Here is a 16,482-nt window from a genome sequence, read left to right on the forward strand (position 1 = left end):
CCCTGATGGGGGTGTTTTGATCGGAAGTTTGCGATAAGAAGTTTTCTTCACTGGTAGATGGGCTGTTAACATGTTGAATCCTGGTTTTCATATTCAAAATTTTCTTTGTGGTTTTTTGTTGTTGTTGAAGATAAAGCTTATATGTTACCACACTCAGGATGATATGTTTTGATGAACTTAAAGATTGCGAAAATTTTCATTGCGTGGAATCATTATCTTGATGTCACTTCATCTGTTAGTAATCATACATGTAAGCGCAAGATTCACCCAAGTATCGTAAGATTTTTGCGTTAATTAATCGTGACAGATATATAGTGATACCCAATCATCATAAATCATAGAGCCACGATTGTATGCTATTTTCTTTAATAATTCCATAATCTGATAAACCTTACTATCTCATTATTTTATATTGAGTATTGAAATTTTGCCAGGATTCCCAAGCACAGCAGCATTGCTTAGGAGGTCTCTGTTTGAGCTTTCTCTGAGTTTCGAAAAACCTGTCTGATGAAGACATGATCTTCGCACAATGACTGTCATCTGCGGAATGTAAATTACAACTTCAGCCTGACAATTTGAGCAAACATTACGGCATCTCGTAACTTTTTGGTGGAAGGAAACTTCACAGAGGCGGAAGCCTCACTGTTAGAGTGGAATAAACATTTGGTTTGCGTATTAGGAGTGAGCATCTTGTGTGCTCTTGCCAGCATCCACTAATTACCCTTTGATTAAAGCTCCCTGGTAGCATTGACTAGAGGGTGTAAATTGCTTGAAATTTCGGCATCAAAGCTGCCGATTGCTACTGTCAATCAAATTTTTGAGCATTCGACTTTATTTGCCAAAATTTGTTTTCAAGTGTTTTTTCATTGGAGTTAATGCAATAAGGTTCTTGGGGTTTGCTCTGTAATGTTTTGCATGGGCTTTGCATCTTCTTGGGGAAGAGTTTAATCCCTAGCATCCTCTTGCAACAGAAACATTATGGCTGACTGTGAAGACAGAAAAAACCATAAATGTTGGCCTCAATGAATCACTTTGCCCTTCTCTTCCATGAATTTGTGAATTTGTTGTACATTTCTACCATTACTTCTTATCTCTTAAGAAATTTGCCGAAAATATTTTTTTTTTAACAAGACTCATAAAAGTTCGAGAATTCACTACCAAATTAATGACGCCCCAATCGACAGATAAAAATCATTGCCTGTGTAGCCAGCTGAATTCCAGCTTCAATGAAAAAAGATATATTTTTGTATGAGTATTTATGAGATTTCCATGTTTACTAAATTTTAGATAGCTAGGGCTATTTTGATAAATTATTGCTTTAGTATCTATAGGAGCTACTTTTTTCCTTTACCAAATTACTAGTTAACTGTTAATGATACTCCATTTGCCTTTTTATAATAATTGAGACAGTAGGGACTGAAGAAAAGGTTGAAAAATATTATCAAACTGGGAAATGGCTTGCTACTATTATCAGATCAGATTTCGCCACTTTTAAACCAATTATTTTAACTAGATCTTTTTTGACAATGGCATCATAAGCAACAGATGTACAGAATTAATGAAAAGACAGACTTTGGCCCCCAAAATATCTCCTTCATTTAAGCTGTGTTTTTGCATGGTTATTGAAGATTGATTCTTGGTAACAAAGCTGTTTCTAAGGGCTGGGAAAATAGATACCTTAAGGGTTAACTGGAGATTCTGTCATGAAAAGAGAATGTTGAAGTGCATATGTCCTCTTTGTGACAATACTGGGTTGACGCAATGATTTTTTTTTCACACATATTAACGATTTTTATTTGGTGTTTTGAAATAGTATAAACAGCAGCTGACGGACAGAATTTGATCTTTCTTCGCCATTAGTTCACCCATAGTTCACAATAAGTTTAATGTGTTTTGTATGCAAATCCATAATCATTTTGCATTGAGCTGGTAACATAATGCAAAAATTGTGTAAATCCCATAGAATAAGACAACATAATTATCAAAATGGTATTTTTTTCCCCAACAAATAGGTCCACCAGTATTTCTCCTGCCTGCCCGAAGACAAGGTGCCCTTCCTGAACAGCGTAGGAGAGAAATACAGAGTACGTCAACTCCTGCAGCAGTTACCTCCCCATGACAATGAGGTGCGCTACTGTAACACCCTCACAGAGGAGGAGAAGAGGGAGCTACGTATGTTCAGCGTCCAGAGGAAGCGGGAGGCCCTGGGGAGGGGCAGTGTGCGACCTCTACCTCTCACCATGCAAGGAGTCATCTGTTGCAAGGTATGGAGAAAAATATTTGGATTGTTTGAAGGAAGAAAGACAACTCTTTTTCCAAAAAAAATTTTGTTGTTGAAAGAGTTATATTTTGATTGAACTGTTGAGGAAAATTATCAGGAACTGTTGAGGAAAATTATCAGATTTACTGGTTTAGTGGTTTTTTCGTTCAAATTGTTGTAGAATAGAAAAAAAATATCTTGTTTTTTGGTATACTAAAACATGATATTTCATTATTACCGTAATTATTAACATAAAAATAGCCTGAATTTCATAAGATAATCATTATGAAAAGATGAAATCCCAAAATAAATGAAATCTAATGTTCATATTTTCCATTACAGTGTCAGCAGTTGATATCTGGTGGATCTATGGCGGTCTTTGCCTCGCGAGCAGGTCACGACAAAATATGGCACCCGGCCTGTTTCACGTGTATGACATGTGATGAACTTCTGGTGGACTTGATTTACTTCTTTAAAGACGAGTTTCTGTACTGTGGGCGGCACCACGCCGAGCTGATAAAGCCTCGCTGTGGGGCCTGTGATGAGGTAAGAAGGGAGCATTCATTATCTAATAGGTCAGGGAGGCGTTATTCAAATTAAACATATAGAAACATCAGTAAAAAATAATTTTGTCGTCTACATGATGTATAAGCTGTATGTTTTTGGAGGTGAACAGGGAGTATTCATTATTTGATGGGTCAGAAAGGTATTATCATAACACAAACTGGAATAAGTCCAAGTACTTGACATGTCAGAAGGGAATGTTCATTATTTGATAGGTTATGGAGGTATTATTATCAAAGGAAATGAAATCACAATTAATTCATGTTTGTGTGTGTCAACTACTTGACACTCATATTGCATTGCAACTTTGTACCATGCTGTACCACCTCTTGAAACCAATTACAAAATATGTGATTTGAGATATTTATTTGTAATTGATTTATATGAAGTTATAATTATGTGTAGGAATTTAAAGGGTATTGAGAAGGGTGGATAGACAATTTATGTCAAGTAGGAAAACCTTTTTGAATTAAATTCCATTTAATAGTGAAACCAGTGTAAGCTTTATGTTGCTCTATGAATGGTATATTGTGGAAAATTGGCAAGTCAAGTACATGACCTATTTACAGTCAAATCTCATGTTTTCCTTATATTATGATTTAATTAATCTGAATAAAGTCTACAGGATCTTTTAATTTTTTAATTTGGTAGATAATTTTTGCGGACGAGTGCACTGAGGCAGAAGGTAGAAGCTGGCACATGAAGCACTTCTGCTGTTTCGAGTGCGACAGACAACTTGGGGGCCAGCGCTACATCATGAAGGAGGGGAGACCATATTGCTGTGTGTGTTTCGAGCGAATGTTCGCAGAGTACTGTGACACTTGTGGTGAACACATTGGGGTAGACCAAGGACAAATGACCCATGAAGGTCAACACTGGCACGCCACGGAACGCTGCTTCAAGTGTCACACGTGTCAGAAGTCGTTACTAGGGCAACCGTTTTTACCCAAACATGGTGTGATTTATTGTTCGGCGGCTTGTAGTCGAGCTGCCTCCATGCAAACTCAAACTCCGAGGCGGCCGGAGGATTATGTTCACGATATAAATAGCATTCGATTAGGATCTCCAGTCAGTCATGCGTTGCAGGAGCAAGGAACCATGGGAATGCAGGAAGCTTTACGACAACAGTACTCGTTATCTGACAGTCTGCCTTCGTCTGATCGTGACCAAGGTTATGCAACAAGTAGCAATAGTGAAGTGTATGCTCCTGGAATTTATGACACTTCCAGGTCTCAAAATTCACAGGGGCAGAGTAGTAGTGGGAATTATGAACTGAATGTGGATAGCCTAATCGATGCCCTTCCTGTTCCACATGAAGCCAAACTCAAAAAGAGGCTCTCTCAACTCTCCATGCCAGATCTCTCAAAGGAACCTCAGTCTAGTCCCAGCGAAGAGAACGGAAAAATGAACTCGCAAGCGAGGAGCCGGTCTGGATCAGAGAAAAATTTACATACTCGTTATCATGAATACGAAGAGTTACCGTGTATGTACGATGTGCCAAACAAAAACTCGAAACTTGTAAACAACTGCCACCCTTCACAGGAGTATCGTTCCATAAGGCCCATGGAGCGCATGCTGGGCCATGGAAACCCGGAGTCTGCCAGGTCGTTCCCGGAGTTGAGATACAATTGTGTGAGTGATTCTCCTCAAAACGTCCCACTGCCACACCCTAATGTCCAAGTGAATGCTTCCCCATCACATGTGAACAATGGTTTACCCCCTCTCCCAGACAATGTGAGAATGAACCCCATAAATAGACCCCCTTCCGGGAGGGTTCCTCTCCAAGTGTCGGATTATCCGAGAAGTCAGAGTTTCGAAGGACGACCTTCAGAGAGGGCACATAGTCGACGTCACGGCCGACGACGAAACAACAGGGTCCCCAGACGGGACCAAATTCAGGGTCACTGGCCCGATTCGAACAACTATCGTGATGATGACGATGACTATTGTAGCACCTGCTCTAGTTCTAGTGACTCGGACGATTCTTTTTACTATGATGACAGAGGCCCGAGACCTCGAATCTCATACGTGGATGACATGAGCATCTCCCTGGGAAACAATAGTGCAATGCGACAGAGAATGATGGGTCGGCACAGAGTCAAACAAAAGCAGTGTGTTATATCATAACACTGGGGGGTAAAAACCCCGAATCCTTGCTGACCAATCAATGTTTTATATTTATTTCTTTGTGAAACAAACCTGGTACTAAGCTTAAGAAATGTGTAACTGTATCAAGTCCTAAATGTGAACCTGTAATTGTACCTTGACAATCATGAATTTTTCAAGTAGATTTAAAATAACTCTCCGTGTTCACTGTTCACTATATAAGCATTCTCATTTCTCTGTGTATTTGCTGGGTACCAGTTTTGTTTGTTACGTTTTGTTGAGAACCAGTCTAGTGCTGTACTGTTATATTCCATGTTGTGTTATAATAATTATCAATGTTGATCATAATGTGTAGTCTATGTGTACACTATACAGAGCAGTGGTTTGTAATCGATTGCCCTGGATATGTTTCATTGAAATGTCAATCAGTAGAGGTCAAAGGTTGTGATTGGGTGTGGTCATATGATGTTATGACCAGTGATAATTTATTTATTCTCTCTTTGTAACTTATTTTGGTTTTTTTTTTCTTTCTGTTTTTTTAAAAATATTTTTATAGGATTAATGAAGTTAATTAGTAGTTAATAGTATTAAAGGTATTTATGGCAGTATCTGTGTTCCTATGGTATCATGTTTTCAACTTATTTTTAATTTGTTTTAGATGCAAAACTCCCCTCTGTGATCATATCTTAAAATTTCTTTAAAAGTTTTATCAATAACAGTTCCTGAATATTTTAAGATTTTGAATACTTTACCATAAAATATTGATAACACCACTCAATTTTTCTTTTAAGGTTACCTTTTAATGAAGGAATTAAACAACTTTAAGAAACAGTTTTATTTTCATGATTTTGATTTGTCAAAAACATTCACATGAAAGATGTTTACTTTTTATTGAAAAATTTTTGTTGAAAAAAAAAATAGCGATTAAATGAAGCACATTATCTTATTAAATGATTTGTAATATTCAGTTGAGAAAAAAAAATGTAAATGTGTTCTGTTTGATAACCACTTGGCGGCACAACGGGTCATTAAAGCCTCTGGTATTTTTCATTGATTTTTTTTCTTCAAAATGTGCAACCCAAAAATTTGTTTTAAAATGAGGAAATGAAATCATATGTGGCCAAAATTAAATCATAGTATTACATGTACATTTCAGATATATAAGGAACAGTTAATATAAGTGAGCATTTAAATTCTACTTTAAATATTTAACAGATTTCCTTCCAAAAAAATAAGTGAAAAACTTGACAACACAAGAATGTGAGGCAGGAAAAAAACAGAATGCATGTTTAACCAAATTGTGTAATAATATCCTGTTTTTCGATAGTTCTACGAGTGAACCACAATTGTGTGTTCCCTAGGTGTGAACTCTTTCAATGCTTTGTGCCTTTTTTTATATGTTTGTTCAAGTTTATTATTCACTATGGTTTTGTACATATATTAGGGCAGAGATCGCTAATAAATATCTAGTAAACCTTATATTAGCTTTTTTGTTTTGTGAAAAGTACATCTCAAATCAAGAATTTTTATATTTTATTTCTAGTAAATATCTAGTTAACCTTATATTAGCATTTTCAGTCTATGAAAAGTACATCTCAAACCAAGAATTTTTATATATTTTTTTACCTTGATATAAATTTTAAAGTGCACTTTTATGTGTTTCCGGAAGGGACCCCTTCTGAGTGAAATATGCAAAAATATCTGAATATGAAAATTTTATTCTTCAGAGAAATAGATTTCGGTGAGATACTAAGTTAATCTAATTTTGCATATGAAAATAATCAACCGTTTGGAGAATAAACCATATGTAAATGACTAAAAAAAAAATTGTTGATCACCCAAGGTGATGATATAAACACTTTATCTACAAAAACTGTTTTATTCCAAAGTGAAGATCATTCTATATGGAAATATCTTGGTAAAATCACTATTTCCCACTAGCTTCAACATTGTTACATACAAGTAAAGGAGATCTGCAGTTGATGTTATTTTATCAGCAAATAAAAGATCTGAGTGCAATAAAGTGACTTTTGGACAGTATGAAATGGCTGGCTACCATTCAGTGACAGTTGGTCAGTAAAGAGTTTGCTCAACTCTATATATATAGTGACAGTAATTGTCAGTGATTGTATTGCTAATTTTGAGTTGGTGCTTGTAAGTTTATGTTCAGTTACTCTTGACTGACAATCAGTAAGGGATTGGCATCTCTGCAGTGACAGTTGGTCAGTAAAAATAGGTGGCACTTTTTTTTACAGTGACAGTTTCATCAGTGAAAAGCAGGGTTTTATTTAATGACAGTTGGCTTTTTTATAGTGACAGGTAGTGAGTAACTGTTTGGATTGTCAAAAGTGACAGTTTGTCAGTAAAGTAGGCACTCAAGATGCTGGTTTTAATTTTTTGAGAGTTTGTCAATACATGGTTGTTTTCATATAGATCTAATAACAGTTTGTCAGTAAGTGGTTAGCTACTCTACATTGACAGTTTGTCAGTACAGTCAAGGATTAGCTTCTTAATATTGATGTTGGTAAGTAAAGTGTTGGCTTCTTTAAAGTGACAGTTGTTTAGTAAGGGGCTAGTTACCATACAGTGACAGTTTGTCAGTAAAATACTGACTACTCTAAAGTGACAGTAAGTTATTTGTGGACTACATTTAAGTGGCAGTTGGGCAGTAAAGGATAAGCCTTTCTTTAATGACAGTTGGTCAGTTAAAGGTTTGCTACTCAAAACATGACAGTTATATTCAGTGAAGGGTTGGCTTTTTTATAATGACATATGGTTAAGAAGATGTTGCATACCCAACAGTGACAGTTAAAGAACTGGATACTCTGCAGTGACAGTTGGGAAAAAGTAAAAGGTTGGCAGTTCTTCCATGGCACTTTGTTTGCCAGTTAAAGGATTTGATTCACTTTTGGATGGTTTGAATTTATAATGAGTTGGCTACTCTACAGTAGCAGTTGATCAGTTAAGGGTTAAGTAATTTACAGTGTTATTGGGTTGAGATGAGTTTTAATACTCTGGAGTGACAGTTGGTCAGTAATGCGTTGGAGCCGGTGGTCAGCAAAGGTACTCTGAAGTCATAAACGGTCAGTAGAAGATAACTACTCTACGGTGGTGGCTTGTCAGTAGAAGGTTAATTAATCTGTTACCAGTATTAAAGGAATAATAGGTTAATTACGATTGGCTACTCTAAAGTAACAGTTGGTAGGTAAAAAGATAAAATATTCTGATGTGAAAGTTGCTCAATCAATGATTGGCTACTTTTAATGTGACAGTTTGTCAGTTAAGGGTTGGATATAGCGAAAGTCCGTTTGCCACCCAGCAGTAATGGTTGAAAAGTAAATTCTGATAGTAGGTTTTCCTTACTTTCTTGAACCAGGCTCTATGGTTTGTACAACGTTTGTGACAAAAATCTGGGACTGTTCAAGTAAGCATTCTCCGTTGGGACTAGTGATTTGATGGCATTTTAGCTTTTATAGACATCCGTTGCAAAGTTTTTAAACTGGTTCAAACGAGGATATAAGTGAAATGTTCTCAAACAGAATGTCAGACAACAAGAAAGAACTTTGAATATTGCAAATATTTGATATTTTTAATTTTATGAAAAATTAAGCGCAACTCAAGTTTTAAAGTTATTCAGTGATGAAATTATATGTACTCGTATTTCACAAAATATTATTTCGTTTGAAAATTTTGCATTGAAAGTGTTTGTGTGTGTAAATGAACTGAAGAGCGAAAATCACACTCTCGTCGTGATTCCAGAACCTCGTTTTGATTTTCCCTCAATTTGATCTGAAGGAATGTCATCATAGGTCTGCCACAAAAATTTACACTCGGACAAAACCCTCTCAGAAAGACTTGTTGAAACCCTGCCTTGGAAAGACCCAATGGGGCCAGAGGAGCCCAATGTGGAACTTTGGGAGTCACGTGACCCAAAATGGCTGTCCGATTGCCGTTTGGTCATAAAGATGGGAAGAGGGGTCACATTCTCTAAAGTGTAATAAAGTGGTTCCTCCTCCCCTCTAGATATACGAGCACTTTTTCGATTTGGGATGACCTCTCCAATCTACAAAATATTCAAGTAATTCATATTTAACACATAAATAAATACCATTCAAAATTGGTATTGTGCACTGTTTGAATTTCCTTTAAGATCTGCATGCAACTTTAAAGGTGTTATATATGAAATAAGAATATGTCGATTACTTAAAAAATGAGAGAAAGAAGAAATAAGAACAAACTTGTAGGTAGTCTGCACTCTCGGACTCGGGCCGAGACGCAGACTCTCTCTGCTGTTGGCGCAGATGTAATTCTGGACAAGTGGAACGCCTGTAAGCTTTAAAAGCAGACGATCTGCGTTCACTGGGCAACTCCGGATTGCCTGAAAGTCTGTCTGTTTCGTTACTACGCCGATTCAGTGAGGGTGCCGAATGGGGGTTGCCGTCCCATTTGGCTAAATAAAACACTTGGTCTGGATTTCTGTGTCTGACACGTTGAACTACACTGTATGGATTTTCCTCTAAGGACGTCTCGCTGCGGAATGGGGGTAATATAATGTTGGGTTCTCCAGGCTGGATATCATCTGGATTTTTGGAATATCGGTCATCGCGTCTTGGTTTTTGTGGCGCGTCACGTCCGTTTCGAACAACGTCACGTGGAACCGAATACAGTGATTGAAGCGTCACATTTCTTTCGTTCAATTTGGCATCACATGGACTGGAGTACAGAGACTGTATTGTCACGTGACCGTCATCCACACTGGCCGCTTGGTTCACTGGCCGTCTCCTCAGTATGACGGGCGAGTCGGATGGAACGGGTTGCGGTTCTCGTAAAGAATAGGTTTTCCGCTGAAAGTTCAAAAACCATCAATGGTTATTCATTTTTTTTTATTGCTTGTTACATGTTATCTTTACAGCTATATATTTGGGTTCATCAGTCATCTGTAAAAGCACTAATATAATTGTGTTCATGAAATTTTTAATATTGACCATCTTCGCTAGCCATGGGGTTTCTGTCCACTCCACTGGGACGCATTTATAGGGACCGAAAATAACGATTTTTCTAAAAGAACACCAATCATTTTTCAAATTAAACATTGAATATGATTTTTAATTGAAATGATGACAATTTTAGTTTATTTTTATAATTTAAGTATCCTCTTTCTATAGAGGTTGAAAAGTGTTCATTCTGATAGATAGGATCATGTATATATTTTAGTTCTCGAAAGGAATGTAAAATTTGATCATTATTAACAAGAGGCCCATGGGCCACATCGCTCACCTGAGGAACAATAGGTATGATAAAATCAGCTTAATGGAGTCATAATACAAACTATCTGGACAATGTATAATAATACATGTAGATCCTGTATAATTAAAAACCCTTTTTTTCCTTTGAATATTCTTATGTTTATAATCATTAGTCCCTTTTCTAACAGGATGATTTTATAGTCATATCATATGTTGAGTATTGCAGTTCTCAAAAAGATCCTTAACAATATAATTTATATAAGGGATATAAACGTACATCAAACTCTGAACCTTCTCGGGAGGCCAATAGTCCTGGGGCCAAAGTCTTAACAATTATGAAGAATCATCTGGCTGATTAGTTTCTGAGAAGATTTTTTTAAAGATTTACCCTATATATTCCTTTGTTAAACTTTGACCCTCCCATTGTGGCCCCACCCTACCCCTGGGGATCATGATTTTCACAACTTTGAATCTACACTACCTGAGGATGCTTTCACACAAGTGTCCGCTTTCCTGGCTGATTAGTTTCTGAGAAGAAGATTTTTTGAGATTAACTCTGTGTATTCCTATGTAAAACATCGACCTCCCATTGTGGCCCCACCCTACCTCCGGGGGTCATGATTTTCACAAATTTGAATTAACACTACCTGAGGATGCTTCCACACAAGTTTCAGCTTTCCTTGCCGATTAGTTTCTGAGAAGCAGATTTTTAAAGATTTACTCTATATATTCCTATGTAAAACTTCGACCCCCCCCCCCCCATTGTGGCCCCATTCTACCCCAAGGGGTTATTATTTTAACAACTTTGAATCAACACTGCCTGAGGATGCTTCCGAACAAGTTTCAGCATTGCCGGCTGATTAGTTTCTGAGAAGAAGTTTTTTAAAGATGTAAAACTTCGATCCCCCATTGTGGCCCCACCCTACCCCCGGGGGTCATGATTTTCACAACTTTAAATTTACACTACCTGAGAATGCATCCACACAAGTGTCAGCTTTCCTGGCTGATTAGTTTCTGAGAAGCAGATTTTTAAAGATTTACTCTATATATTCCTATGTAAAACTTCGACCCACCATTGTGGCCCCACCGTACCCCTGGGGTAATAATTATCACAACTTTGAATCTACACTACCTGACGATCCTTCCACACAAGTGTCAGCTTTCCTGGCCGATTAGTTTCTGAGAAGAAGATTTTTTAAGTGTTACTTTATATATTCATGTTAAACTTCGACCCCCATTGTGGCCCGACCCTACCCCCGGGGGTCATAATATTCACAACTTTGAATCTAGTCTACCTGAGGATGCTTCCACACAAGTGTCAGCTTTCCTTGCCGATTAGTTTCTGAGAAGAAGATTTTTAAAGATTTACTCTATATATTCCTATGTAAAACTTCGATCCTTCATTGTGGCCTCATCCTACCTCCGGGGGTCATAAATTTCACAAATTTGTATCTACATTACCTGATGATGCTTTCACACAAGTTTCAGCTTTCCTGGCTGATTAGATTCTGAGAAGAAGATTTTTAAAAATTTACTCTATATATTCCTATGTTAAACTTCGACCCCCCATTGTGGCCCACCCTCAGGTGAGCTAAAAAGGTGTTAAGTTTACAATACAATACGTTGTTAAAGTTGGTTTCTGGAAGAACAGACTTTGAAATTTTTCTTAATAAATATTGACATTTTTTTTACTTTTTTAATCTTTAGTTTTTAAGATCTGTGTACAAACATAGAATTGTGAGCAAATCTATGTATCTTGCTTATAATTCGAAGTTTAACACTCAAATATGGTTAGTAAATAGAAATTGTAAACAATTAAACACAAGAAACATGCACTACATGTATAACAAATAAAGAACACAATTTATTTTTTCGAAATGAATCATATATATGATACATGTATATACCTACATATTTCCGTCAGCGATATCAAACTCTATTTAAACTGAATAAACTCGAGAAAATGCCGAGCATCTCAACAAAACCTATTGCATTAATTTAATCTTCCATTACGCAAAAGATAATGCCGAATTACCGATAGAATGAATTGTATTTCAGTACCCCTACATCAGATTTTGCTTAATTTGCGCAGGAAAACAGTTAACTGTTTGCTTTACCGAAGTCTCTGTTTGATTTGATACGTAAAAATCACGAAATACAGACGATAGTTTCCAGGTTACAAAGCATAAATAATGAAAACGAAACGAAAATCAGAACAAGCTAACACCAACGTCATGTGTGAAAACTGTCAACGCATTGAAATATTTAGCCTCAATTTACTTCACAAAATCGGCACTAATATATTTTGCATGTTTCAAAATTTCCCTTCATACGCGAACTGTTGCACAACAAGCAATTTCATCATAGTCCGATCGACCCTTTTTCGTATAATGTCATGGCTGCTTGAAACAAAGAACCTCGTTTTAGAAGTATGGAATAATTTTACCGCATGCCGAACCCGAAGCTATTAAACTGATTGAAACACGCCTTTCCTTTATTATTATTTTCGTAATAACTCAAATTTGAAACAGAATTACACCTTAATTTTTGCAATTTATATTTTCCTTCCCATAAGGATAATTTATGCTAAACTGCGTTGAATTTGCATCGGTAGTTCCTGAGAAGAAGATTTTTAAAAATGCACCCCCCTTTTTCTACAGTTTCAAGGTTTTCTCCGCTTTGAATGCAGATCGGACTTTTATTTCTGCAATTTATATTCGCCCTCCCATAAGGATGCTTTGTGCCAAATTTGGTTGAAATTGGATAAGCGGTTTTAGAGAAGAAGTTCAAAATGTAAAAAGTTTACAGACGGACAGACGGACGGACGGACGGACGGACGGACGGACAGACGGACGGACAGACGGACGACGGACAAAATGTGATCAGAATAGCTCACTTGAGCTTTCAGCTCAGGTGAGCTAAAAATTAAATCTTGACAACAGGAAAATTATGTTTAGCAGAATATGGGGTTATAATAAGAATAGTTACATGTAATTTATAAATTAATGTACTTGTTAAATAAAATGATTTATGTATTTGACCCAGTTAAAATAGAATTATACTGAATACTAATTTTATCAAGAGTTGAGTTACAGCTTTAATGCATCAAAGCCCACCGACCCATTCATACGAGTTTTTACCATATTTGTATATATTCAACGCGTGGTACATGTATTTGTTTTTGCAAACAATTACATACTGGTATACATGTATTTATCCTATATAAAACTTATAAACACATAAATATAGAAAAAAATAGATCAAAATAGTAACAAAAAAACATGAAGCGATTAATATGATCTAATATATAGTTCGATGTCCGTCCTCGTGCTAAAACATCCCCACCTTTTCCGTTTTGCTGGATCTGTTGCTATCAATGTATGAAAGATGGAATTTATCAGCCAACTTCTTGATCCATTTTGATCTAAAGATACAAATAAATCTTTGATAAAAAAAAACTAATTACGTGAATTTATATACATGTAAATGTATTACAGTTCTACAAATGTATCGTCGATAGCAATGATAACTTAACAGTTTATCTCAATATATGGCAATTGTTTTTTTCTTTCATGTGACACGTAAATCGATACACTCGTTAAAGAAGGTCCAATAATTTGATTTTTAAAAAAAAGTTGGGTTTTTTGTGCTCTTAGTTTTCCTTTTTTGTAAAGGAAGTAATTATTCTAAATGAACAAGGAAGCAATAGAGATGAACGAAAATGTGTACGCGGTTTACTGTGTTGTCGAAGCGTGCGATCAGGTTTGATATTGAGATACGTGTACGTAAAAGTGAATAGGCATTCCTTGTGTTTACACGATAGTCGTACAATTTAGTACAAGAGCTAGGGTTTACAAAACATGTATTGGACAATGTTCCTCTCTGTCATAATATTTTCAAGGAAGGCAAGACAACCCCAACATTCCATGCATCAACACCATCTACCGGTATTTTATCGATGTTACATGTAACATGTAAATCAGAAAGCATTGGTCAAAATTAGTTTTCGTTACTCAGATGGTGTATTAAATAGCTAATGTATATGTATATAATGTATATAATGTATAAACGAGTTAACGCTTCCTGCAAAATATCTGCCGCGTTATTTCACTGTCTTAAATTGACATTCTTTAAAAATAAATTAATTTTTCTCTATTTCTTATGAAAGACAGGCCATTGAAACGATCTATAGCTGTTGGTGGAAGAATAAACAGTTTTTATTACACATTTTAAAAACTGCATTTCTTATACGGAAGCGTATTAATGCCACGGTGTGAAAAATGGTTTTCTTTAAAATTCCAATTTTATAGTTGGCATTTCCAACTTTCCGAGATGAAAGTTGGAAATTCCAACTTTAAATATGAAATTTTGAAGAAATGTTGCACTAATACGCTTCCGTAGCTTTTAGATACATTGTTTAGCTTTTGGAATGTGAACTTTAACTCAATTGGTTATAATAAATTGATTTCACATCGTAAATTGATATCTTCTTTGTAATTTTGTTGCTGATTTTCTGTGAATTAGATTTTGGTCGATCGAAACTAAAGCTTTATTGAGAGCACGAACTCCACAATACTTCAATTCATGTACATGTAGGTAAAAGAGATAATTTTTACATTGATTTTTTTTTTTTACTGTTGCTGCTTTTTTGTGTGGATTATATTTCGATCGATCGAAATTAAAGCTATATTGAGAGCAGTAACTCCACGGACTTGCACGGACTAACCTCAGACTTTCAAGAAACTGTGGTTACCATGGTAACCTTCACATATAGAGAAAATTAGCTGTTTCTGTGTAACATTTAACCAACAATAATGATAATATGAGTATTTTTACTCAATTGTTATTGATTTAAAGTTACTTGATGTTTCAAACTTAACTATCTTACGCGGCTAAATGTACGTATTTTTTCTGCAATGCTACATGTAGCTACCACCCTACACACATTAAGCACCAAAAAAAGCATTTTAATGTTAAAAGTATTGGATTTTTAACGCTTTTCTCATTTCATGTAATAATGCACGTACGTCAGAGCGTCATTTGCGTCATCGATAAAATGTATTAGACTGTACGTTACAAAGATTCATAGTTTTATCACAGAGAAAAGAAAACGTAAATATTTGAAAATATACATGTACAACTCTCACCGAAATTTGCAAAGGAGTGCAAAGATTAAAACGAAAAGGAGAATTCCAACAGCTAGTCCCGCGAAGAACATCGAGATCATTTCTTTATCTAAACAGAAAACCAGCCATGATTATGCAAAGAAACAATTCTAAATTCTGTTTAGAAAGAATAATCGAACATTTATAATATTAATTCATTTTAATAATTATGTGTAATGTATGCTACTACTAGTTATACCATTACTGGCTGCTAAAAAAACGCTGCTACTATATATAGAAAGTATGTATCTGATTAATTAGTTTGACGTATCTTTGCTGTTGGGGTGACGTTTCGACGTTTCTTGACGCCAGTGTCAGATGAGTTGTTGAAAGTGGTGTTAATCCTAAAAGTGTAACTTGCAAAAGAAGGATCTGCCCCCCCCCCCCCCCCCCCCGCACCTTCCCCCAATGTACGTTTTGTTTTGTCTATATACTTGTTTGTTTTAGATTGTTTTTTCACTTGTCTAATCTATTTAAATACCGGTATTACACATAAAATACACTCAGTCTACTTGAGGATCGAAAAATAGTACTTCGACCTGTATATGTGTATATACACGTTAAACTCTGATATATATGTATATATAACAACTAAATGATAGCTCAAACCCTCGCTACTCACAAAATACTAACAAAACAAAATGGCCAAAAAAGATATAGGAACATTAAGAAAATTTATTATGACCAATTCCATAATTAAGATAATCCACGCAGATAAGTAAGTTAAAATTAACAAAGGTAAACTTCTTACCGCAAGTTCCCTCCATGTTTTTCTCTATGATCTCGTCTTTCAATTTCCTCAATACAAGGAAAAAGAAAAAAAAAAGTTTAAAAACGAATAAAGAAAGCAATTTCGACGAGAGTTGATTTACAACATTATAATAACGTTTTAAACGGAACAAGTGTCAGAATTAAAACACAGGGATTAGTTCGACAGAGCAGGAAGATGGGGGCTTTAGGAAATACGCATAATTTATGTGTGAACATTTTTAGAGAGTTGTACACAGGCACTTGCATATACGAACGAACAACTGTTTTAAGTAGATTATGAAACATTTTTTAAAATACCCCATATCTCTCTCTCTCTCTCTCTCTCTCTCTCTCTCTCTCTCTCTCTCTCTCTCTCTCTCTCTCTCTCTCT

General features: G+C 35.8%; 2 protein-coding genes across 2 annotated transcripts in view; one reads left to right on the forward strand and one right to left on the reverse strand.

The window, feature by feature from the left end:
* Positions 1-5,530, forward strand: part of LOC128159008 (protein prickle-like) — a 38,176-nt gene extending 32,646 nt beyond the window's left edge. The window contains exons 4-6 of the mRNA XM_052822035.1: positions 2,013-2,264; positions 2,603-2,806; positions 3,476-5,530. Of these exons, the coding sequence (XP_052677995.1) occupies positions 2,013-2,264; positions 2,603-2,806; positions 3,476-4,951 (1,932 nt within the window). The 3' untranslated portion in view covers positions 4,952-5,530. The remainder of the gene's footprint in view (positions 1-2,012; positions 2,265-2,602; positions 2,807-3,475) is intronic.
* Positions 5,531-7,463: 1,933 nt separating this feature from the next.
* On the reverse strand, positions 7,464-16,401 carry LOC128161647 (uncharacterized). Its single transcript, XM_052824967.1, has 5 exons — positions 16,093-16,401; positions 15,324-15,411; positions 13,522-13,600; positions 9,169-9,774; positions 7,464-8,993 (listed from the first exon to the last, which is right to left on the reverse strand). Exons 1-5 carry the CDS (start codon positions 16,106-16,108, stop codon positions 8,667-8,669), a joined length of 1,116 nt encoding a protein of 371 aa, XP_052680927.1. The 5' UTR covers positions 16,109-16,401; the 3' UTR covers positions 7,464-8,666.
* Positions 16,402-16,482: the final 81 nt, after the last annotated feature.

This window comes from Crassostrea angulata, chromosome 8 (genome assembly GCF_025612915.1).
Source record: "Crassostrea angulata isolate pt1a10 chromosome 8, ASM2561291v2, whole genome shotgun sequence".
Lineage (NCBI taxonomy): Eukaryota > Metazoa > Mollusca > Bivalvia > Ostreida > Ostreidae > Magallana > Magallana angulata.

Coding starts and splice junctions, on each gene's coding strand:
- LOC128161647 (XM_052824967.1), bottom strand. Junction 9,775..13,521: donor GATCCAGCAAAACGGAAAAG/GTGGGGATGTTT, acceptor TTGAACTTTCAG/CGGAAAACCTATTCTTTACG. Junction 8,994..9,168: donor AGAGTGCAGACTACCTACAA/GTTTGTTCTTAT, acceptor AATATTTTGTAG/ATTGGAGAGGTCATCCCAAA.